At 36.5% G+C, this 9644-nt stretch overlaps 2 protein-coding genes across 3 annotated transcripts in view; both read right to left on the bottom strand.

The window, feature by feature from the left end:
• The window catches only part of LOC140168202 (death-associated protein kinase 1-like), a 91548-nt gene that overhangs the window by 15031 nt on the left and 66873 nt on the right, over positions 1–9644 (bottom strand). Inside the window, exons 1-2 of one of the 2 annotated variants that reach the window (XM_072191536.1) lie at positions 1079–1190; positions 370–529 (exon numbers count right to left, since the gene is read on the bottom strand). In XM_072191536.1, the coding sequence (XP_072047637.1) occupies positions 370–504 (135 nt within the window). In that variant the 5' untranslated portion in view covers positions 505–529; positions 1079–1190. Of the gene's footprint in view, positions 1–369; positions 530–1078; positions 1191–9644 lie in introns of those variants that run through there. The other variant, XM_072191537.1, reaches the window with a different exon arrangement.
• Positions 1–9644, bottom strand: part of LOC140168201 (uncharacterized) — a 95391-nt gene that overhangs the window by 50232 nt on the left and 35515 nt on the right. The window lies entirely within an intron of this gene.

Genomic DNA, 9644 nt, shown 5'->3' with positions numbered 1-9644 from the left:
AGTGACAGTAAAAGTAAAGTGTACGTAGGCTTATATTATTGAATGCATCATATCATAATGTCACAATTGTATTGGCACTTCAATACTGAACAATTCTGATTTTAGAATCTGCCAGTTTATTAATCGCGAAATTCCAGGTTAAAAATCACTTGGGAAGCTATACAAACAGAGGGAGTAGGGTGACTGAAAAGATCAGATGTGAAAATTTCTATCAATTGTGCACACATTAATTTTAAGCTTAAATACAATATCCAGAGTATGCACAATGGGCAAGTGGACTACGGGTAGTCTAGTAAAGGTGCGGTTTTATTACTTAAAAGCAGCATCGTCACTGATCACCTCTACTGATTTCACGAATTTTCAGCAAACCTTGATCTCCTCTGAAGTCTGTCTTAGATTCTCCTTTAGTAGTTCCAAACCTACTCCAGTTGGCAGTCTTGCATCGACGACAACGAGCTCACTACTAATGTTAAGATACGGACCAAATGTTTCCTGTGCTTTCATTAAAGTCGCTCAGCATCTCTGAATGCTGTACAGAAATAAAATTAAATACAATATAATGGTTAGAAAGTGATCAAAGGTTTTGAGCTTTAGGGTCCGAGCTCTTATACTGATAGATGCTGAAGTAATTATAAGAAAATTGTAAGAAAGCGATATTTTTTGATATTTAAAATAATCAGCGTAAACATTGTTTAAAATGTTATCTGTAATCAATCTAGGGAGGCCACGTGCTCTTTCGTATGATGTTATACGTATGCTGTAAACAAATGTAATAAAATGCTTATTTGATATTTGATATACGGATAAACAACAAATCTTTACTCCAGGGAGTATGTACTCAAGGGTTTAGAATAGCAAATATCCTTTAGTTATTATGTGATACTAACGAAGATTGTATTAAGAAGAGTTTTAAAACACAACTGTACTTTGTCTGATGCCTCCCATCTAGCCCTTGAAAGTCTTCCTGCGACACTTCACGGTACAAACATATATCTTGAATTTACAAACGAACAAAACCATTTTGTAACTCTATATAAAACCATAATGGTTTTGCTTAATTAAAACTCAAACACTTTACCACTGTCCTTGTCTCGACACCCGTCTAAATGTGAAGCTATGATCACAACTTGAGGTTTAGATTGCTGTCTGGGACTATGGCCGGCTCTTATGAAGGACAACAAATATTTCAGCTGAAAAAAGTTTAACAAAAATGTTACATTCAGCTCCCTTACTTAAGGCCTACCTTACTTGTGGGGCAATCCTGTGACAATATTTGCTTCCGCACTCTGGATAAGTTGCTGTCTGTCGAGATCCTTAAAAGCAGTTATCCAGACGCGAGGTGATGAACCCATAAACAAATTTCTCATTACTAGCAGCATCAAGGGATCTAAGGGAATCTTTGCAGCTTGTGTAGGAAGCACGGCTCCCAAATCATGAACCTCCTTTGATGGAAGGACATTAGCATTTCTAATTGAAAGAGTGACATCTGGAACTTTCTGGCACAGTGGGACTTGACATGAATCACTTCTGTCTTAGTGTCATTCAGGAGAAGTTTTTAGTCAACCACTATGCAGTCCTCCGTCTAGACAGCATAGCTGAGCGGTCTGAGGACTCAATTAATACATGCGTTTAAGTGTAAGTAACAAACGTATCATGACCGAAACCGATCCTTGTGGTATACTCAGTCCAGAGTCCTAGGGTCTGATATTTCACCATCAATGATAAGTGGCTGTTACCTGTATCCATATCTGTCTTTCAGCCTGGACAGAAGGATCTCATGATACAGAGTGTCAAATACTGCTGACATATCAAGCAGCAACAACACATCCTCTCTAATGGGAGGGCGAGTTAGCGCAGCGGTAGTTCCCTCGCTTTGCACCACTGAGGTCCCGGGTTCAAGCCCCGGCGCGGCCCAAGGACTCATGTGCACTTGGTTTATCCCGATTCCATGCTCGCTCTCGCAGGTTTTCTCCGGGATCTCCGGTTTCCTCCTGTATCGCAAAAATCGGTGATTAGTTGTTTGGTTATCAAAAACTTCCTTCACCCAATGGAATTTGAGGAGCTGCACAGATAATTGTTGGATGTTACAATCTAAATGCGGATAGGTGTGCGCCGTTCGGCAGCAACCTAGTTGATGCGATCTGATTGTGATGATTCACCATTACAGCGAAATTACAGCGCTTTGAGTCCTCTAAGATCTGGAGAAAGGCGCTTTATAAATCCACAATTTATTATTATTATTATTATTATTATTATTATTATTATTATTATTATATCCAATGACCATCGATAGCTTCAAGTAAGTCGTTGTTCACTATAACTAGTGCTATTTCAACACAGTTATAGCGTCGATATATGATATCAAGTGCAATCAAATAGTTATTGTGCTATTGGTATTCATATGCTAAATAAAACTTTTGATTAATCAACTTGTGATTATGTACGTTCAAAGTAATATGTTGTTCCTATTAAACAAAAACAAAATTAAGCCCATTATCAACGCGACATTATGGCATCTCTTTAGAACATTTTGTGCCAGTACTGACAAAGGCACAATTTTGATATCAAATTGGATGGAATCGATAAGCCCATATTTTTGAGTTATAAAATATCGAACAAGACTTAGTCGAGTCAAATATTTTAAAACACACATGTTTTTGATTAAATATTGTCACATACTTGCTTTCATCAAAACGTAATAATGTAATTAATTAGACACATCATTGGTAAAAGACGTCTGGAATAGCCTTTTATTTGCATATACATTATTATGAGTTTAAAGAACTAAAAATGGAGAGACTTTTGTATTGTGTAACCCTTCCCATATACTTACACTCGTCCATTTATCTTTAGCACTCCGGCAGATATCATATGTGACGGTGAAGATGGAATTCTTCACACCCATAAACATTCCATGCGTCAGGTGATACTCAATTTGTCCCGCACAATCCCATAAAGAAAATTTTCCTGCTTTTGAAATCTTTGCAGTTGTTACATCAATTCCAGGGGTTGCGTGGTAAGTGCTGTTGTTGTCACACGTGTTTCCTGCGGCTACGGTCTATATAATCAATTTGTATGACAAATTTAATGGGGCTATATCATGTTGATATTAAATGTATTGCTTTTGTCGTCATTATACTACTCAAAAATGTTCAGAATGACCAGAAGACAGTTGTTGTTAATATTATTTCTTTTGCTTTAGAATTATAAAATGAAAACTAGATCAAAATCGTATATTATGGTTTTAACGTTAAGCGTCCACTTTACGATTATGATATTACCTTAGTTCCAGTAACTGTAACTCGTCATACCTAGAGTTACAGTGCACTCTATTAATATCTATTCCACAAATAAGAAACATCACAATATGTGGGCTCATTTTGGACTCTAAGGATGTAGCTGAGGAACTCTCTCAAGGACAGTTTGGGCATGCACTGATGATTTTAATCCCATTGTGCCAGAGTTTGGGCGTGCACTGATGATTTCAATCCCACTGTACTAGTCTATACTCACAAAGTTGAGGTAATTGATCTACATTGATCTCATCTTTTGGGTGGGTTCAAAAATCCCCGAGCTGGCAAAACCTGCAATCTTCATGGGAGTAATTTACTTAGTGCAAAAGTTGTCAAAATATTGCTCTGCAAAATGTCTTGATTTTCATGATTTGGATTTATCATATTGAGCAGCATTCTACTTGTGATGTTTCTACACTGTGTAGAGAGGGTCTACAGCATCTCCGAGGTAAAACTGACAAATACAAGGTATATTTCTTGATGCTTGAAGTTTGGATTTCTTAAACGTACAGTGCATCCCTATATACCGCTGCAAGACTTCAGGTCCGTAGATGTCATTATGTTTATGATAAAGACTGAAGTCTTGCTGGCAGGACTAGATATTACCTGTGTTACCTTCTTTTGACGGTCGAATATTGACAGTCGCCCAATCAATGATTGCTGGAAAATTAAGCATATATGACACAACCGTCAGTTTCAAAAGCGTGCTCTTGTGAATAACACTAAAGCCACAATTCAGCGCTTTTTAGGAAACAAATAAAAGGTTTAAAATTAAAGGCCAGTGATTATTTTTCATTATTTATTTCTATCGTACATGTTTTGAGTTAACTTAACCCCAGTGGTTCGGAAGGATTTGACTTTTTGAGCTGAGATTAATCAACATTTTGGGTAATTCGGAGTCCTCTTTGCACATCAATTAGTATTCTGAAATCGTCACCGCGCTTTGTTTTTAAGATAGAAGAAGCTATTTGACAAGTTTTTGCCACTTTCCATGTATTTTAGATTTTAAAATGATCTATCTCTGAGATAGAGCACTGCTGGTTGACGTATTGTGAGGTAAAATAAAGTTATGCTTACACTGTTTTAGCTTCTAACTTTCATTGCGTGCTTGAGATTTTTTTCTCAAAAAAAACAACCTTCCTGAAGATTGCTCTTCACTTTTTCAAACCATTGAAAAATAATTGGGTCAACCTTTTTGGGCTGTTGATGAAGGGGCGGCAAAATGTGCCTTCTCCGCAGCCCCTGGGTAGCAGCGACCCGGTTTTTGATTTTGATCTTATACTCCACTACACAATTCTATTTTCATTTAAAAGCACATTGTCAAGGATATAAGACCCACAAACTGAAATGCTATGTAGTATATGGCAACGTTGTTACTGTGCCAGGTAACCACCCGCCAAATAATATTGGGAGTGGACGGAATTTCAACAATAAAAGCTACATTAATCCAGTCGCCATTATGGAATTTGAGCAAATAAATTACGGATCCAAGCATATACAAACAAGTATTATTTTAAGACCGATCAATTGTATTGGTATATTAACGCTTGCTTCGAATTAATTAAGCTTTTATAAAAAAAAACTATATATGCTTGTAGACGGGGTTTTACGGTAGTGAACTTTTAACACGAAAACGTGGTCATTTAGTTTACAATTTGGGCGTTGTTGGGGTATATTGTTACCGTCACCCCAAAAAGTGGAACTTTTCGACAAGGGACAGGGTGCGTCAACTCCCTCCCTTTTCTGGCTGCGGGTCTGCATATCATGGTATAACAAAACAACTTTAGCAAGACCATTATTAGGAACCCTATTTATAAAAGTTAACATGATTCTCACCTTTGAAGTCAAAGAGTTTTTCAACGATGTCTTTCCTGCTTTTGCATCACCACAAAAGAAAAGCTTGACAGTATCAATTGGGTCATTGCCTTTAGATAACAATTTGCTGTACTGCTGCCTCTGTTTAAATAGTAATAATTGTACTTAATCAACATTAGGATAAAACTACTTTTCTATTATTGTTATTATCGATTCTAAATAAAGTCAAATGTTGGCTTTCAGAGCTTTGACATTTTTCATTATTATCATATTTATTGTGTATATGAACTGATTATCACTTGCATTCAGGTATTATCTGTAGTCATTTATCATATCGCTATAGACAAAAAAAAAACAAGTTTGTTTCCTGTAGCGCGCATTACCTTTTTGACGGCTTATTTTGCGCATAAGGATTTTATTTTCACTTAGTGAAAAACTACTGGAGTAAACATCACACATTTTTTAAATACCTTTTTCAATCTGCAGGTTGAAAGGGGATCATAAATATTCTTAAATATGAAGAAATATGATTTTTTTATGTGTGTTTCGGAGAGACCCACTGTATTCCCATTCCAATTTGCAGCCAAAAAGGTGTTTTTTTTTTCATTTGAAGACATGGATTATATAAAAAAATAAAATAAAAAACCGCATTTCGCATTTGACTTTTTGACCTGCTACAGGAAACGAACATGTTTTGGGCCTTATTCAGCATTTAATGTACATTTCTCATATTGAAAGCCGAGCTCTGATGATGCCATAAGTCACCTTTTGGATAGCAGATATATATCCAACTCACCTGCGCGGCTCTTTTGATCACTGTTTCTTCATCTTTGCCCCACAGTGCGAGATTTCTTGGAGTCTCACCGTACTATTCGAACGCATACAAATAATAATAATAATAATAATAATAATAATAATAATAATAATAATAATAATAATAATATTAATAATAATAATAATAATAATAATAATAATAATAAAAATCCCACTTGGTCCAGTCCCAGTTAGGTCATGTCTCACTTAGTCCTGTCCCACTTAGATCATTTCCCACTTAGGTCATTCCCACTAGGGCCATATCCACTTAGACTATGTCCCACTAGGGTCATGTCCCACTTAGGCCATGTCCCACTAGGGTCATGTCCTACTTAGGCCATGTCCCACTTAGGCCATGTCCCGCTAGGTCCATGTCCCACTAGGGCCATGTCCCACTAGGGCCATGTCCTACTAGGTCCATGTCCCACTAGGTCCATGTCCCACTAGGGCTATGTCCCACTAGGTCCATGTCCCACTTAGGCCATTGTCCACTTAGACTGGATCCTTCAGTCTTTCAACAACTACGCACGGTCATCGGGTTGTGCTGTTGGTGAATAAGGCAACGTGAAGGATTGTGGGTAAAAAAAAGGCGCCGCCATTAGAGGCAGAAGGATTCAGGCTATTGTCCACTAGGACCTCTCACTCTCTATACTTCCTTGTGCCAAGTATGTAAATTGAATTTCAAGTAATTTTGTATGTCTTTACATTATATTATTATAAATATTTCTTATTAAATGTGATAATTGATTCTATTTGGTCATTTTACTGATGGGCAAAAGAAATTAATTTTTTGTTTGGCTAAATATCAGAACAATTTATCTACATGAAGGTCATTTGAATTATCCAAGAAAATACCCCAACAAAAATTGGATGTAAAATGTGGACCCCCTCCATACTCAGTAGCATGCAACAAAAATGTTTACTTCACCTCTCTAAAAATGCTTTTGTGTGCTATTTTGAACAGTTTGACACGAGCAAGTGGTCCCTTTGTAATTATTCTGGGAAGGGGGGTATTTTATTCAGTGTTTTCATCTCAAAACAAATTATTATTAAGATACAAAAATAATTTTCTGAGTGTAACAAGACCAGATGTTATAGTAACATAATTATTATTTAATTTATCAAATTCAAAACTTAGGACTTAGGAAATATGTTGAATGATTCATTAAAAGTTTTGTGTTACTGTTTATGAGCTTTCTATGTTACTTTTTAATATCTGTATAAACCGGTCAAAAACAGGTTTTTTACCACTTTACCGACAAAACATGTTTTTGCCGGCAAAAAGCGAACCCTGCAACACACAAAGAAAGAAAGAAACAAACATTTGGATGATAACATAAGCAACATAATTATGTATGTGGGGGCCAAAATCGTTGTCCCTCTTGCACAATTTTCTGCCAACACAATTTGCAAACCTTAAACAGCCTGTTAAGTGATCTAGACAATATTAGTTTCCATTCATGCCTCCTTTTTCACATGCATACACATTATACGTAATTATGGACATCATTTCCATTCTCCATCATTATGTTGGCAAACAGTACCTTCTTCAATCTCTATCTCCTTACTTTGTCCTACTGCTTCTTTCTCTTTTCCTTCCTGTCTATTCTTGTCCCCCTTCATCAGCCTTGCCCTCCTCTTCTTTCTTCCTCATCTCCTTTTTCTTGTCATTTTTTCATGTACACGTAGGCCTATGTATTGGTCCGAATGGAACATGGCCCAAGTGGGACATGGACCTAGTGGGACATGGACCAAGTGGGACATGGACCTAGTGGGACATGGACCAATTGGGACATGGCCCTAGTGGGATTGGACCAAATGGGATTGAACCAAGTGGGAACTGGACCAAGTGGGAATGGACCAAGTGGAATGGACCAAATGGGATTGGACTAAGTGGGATTGGACCAAATGGGATTGGACTAAGTGGGATTGGACCAAATGGGATTGGACCAAGTGGGAATAAACCACTACTACTACTTCTACTGCTACTGCTACTGCTACTGCTACTACTACTACTACTACTACTACTACTACTACTACTACTACTAATAATAATAATAATAATAATAATAATATAAATAGTAGTAATGAAACAATAATAGAAATGGATTATTAATTGATTAATTTTGTAATTTCTCGCAATTCTAAAAAAATGTAAAATACGGTTATGAACGAGTTCTTAATAAATTCATTGTATGTCATGTTATTTTTCCAAAAAGTTTAATTTTTCAAAATAAAAAACACGTAAAATTTTTTACCTTATTTTTGGCTGTGAAAGTTGCTCCCTTTTCCACCAAAAGACTTGAAGCTCGAACACGTCGGGTCGTTGTTTTGCAGCTGTGTGCAGTGACGTGTTTCCATCCTAAAAGTATTTAAAAATAGACTCAAATGAAGCAAAAATAACACATTAGCGCTTGTTTTTGATTTTAGACGACAGTGACTGACTAACATCATTAATAAGGGAAAAGAATTATGTTGTTATTTCAACCCAGTCTTACTACTAAAACACTGAACAGCATGTCTAAAGTGCTAATATTGAGCACATTTATAGTGCAAATTGATAGCTCCCTCTCTTGATGCTGCTATGTAGTTTATTACCTAGTCATTTAAATACGTTTCTGACAAAATTGAATATTTATTATCTGCCAACAGTAGTAAGAGGGCCTTTATAGACCCTCTTACTACTGCCAACATCTTGACATAATGCCTCTTGTTCGTTATCCGCATTTGGGCTAGACTATGCCATAGTCGCATTTTGCCATAGTCGCATTTTGATAAAAATATGTTATTATTATTTAATCATGATGAACGCATTCCGTTGAACTCAAAATTATACTGATGTTTATTAAACATGTTAAAATTAAAGTGTTCAATAGTAAAATGGTCATAAAGAGTTTATTATAATTAGATGATTAGTGACAATAAAAGTTATCGAATGCAAAATGCCTTTCATAATTATAATGGTTCACTTCAGTACTAAACAATTCTGATTTTGGAATCTACTGTTTATTGATCGCGAAAGCCCGAGTAAAGCTGGAAGCTAACAAACAGAGGGAGTATGATGATTGAAAATACCAGATGTGAAAATCTATCAATTGCACATAAATTAATACAAATCAGCGTTTTATGCTTAAATAAAAAATGTAATAGCCAGAGTATGCAAAATGGGCAAGTGGACTACGGAGAAGTCTATATTTGGGCTGCTACATAAGAACAATTGAAGCTGCTTCTTCTTCACTTCTTCCACAGTGACCTGCAAACTTTAACCTTCTAATCCTGAGTGTTTCAGAGACTAGAAATAGTTTCCCACACAGGCGGTGTGTTTGCCATGATAACATATAGTGCCTTCCGCAAGAGATCGGTGCAACAACTATTCATAGCTCTTTTCATTTTGGATGTTATTGTCCACCTTTCAGCACCGTATGTTAATACTGATTCTTCGGTGATGGTAAATGACTTGATCTTTAGGTCTCTTAGCAGATTACTTTCCCCAGATATTGTCCATGCTATTGCATGCGTTCCAAGCATGTGCCTTTCTGATGTTAAAGTCCTTCTGACTACTGACCAGGCAACTAGATATCTGAAGTATATATTTGCTCTTTTTCCAATTCACTTCCTTACAGTGTTTTTATTGAAGACGGCGTTTCCTTATACAGCATTGGTCTTCTTGGCATTCATTCCTAGTCCAACTTTCTGTGTAGCAGCTTCAGCAAGATGTAACAG

The sequence above is a fragment of the Amphiura filiformis genome, chromosome 13 (genome assembly GCF_039555335.1).
Source record: "Amphiura filiformis chromosome 13, Afil_fr2py, whole genome shotgun sequence".
Classification (NCBI taxonomy): Eukaryota; Metazoa; Echinodermata; class Ophiuroidea; order Amphilepidida; family Amphiuridae; genus Amphiura; species Amphiura filiformis.
The sequence above is the reverse complement of the archived record's forward strand: the minus strand, read 5'-3'. Positions and strand labels throughout refer to the sequence as shown.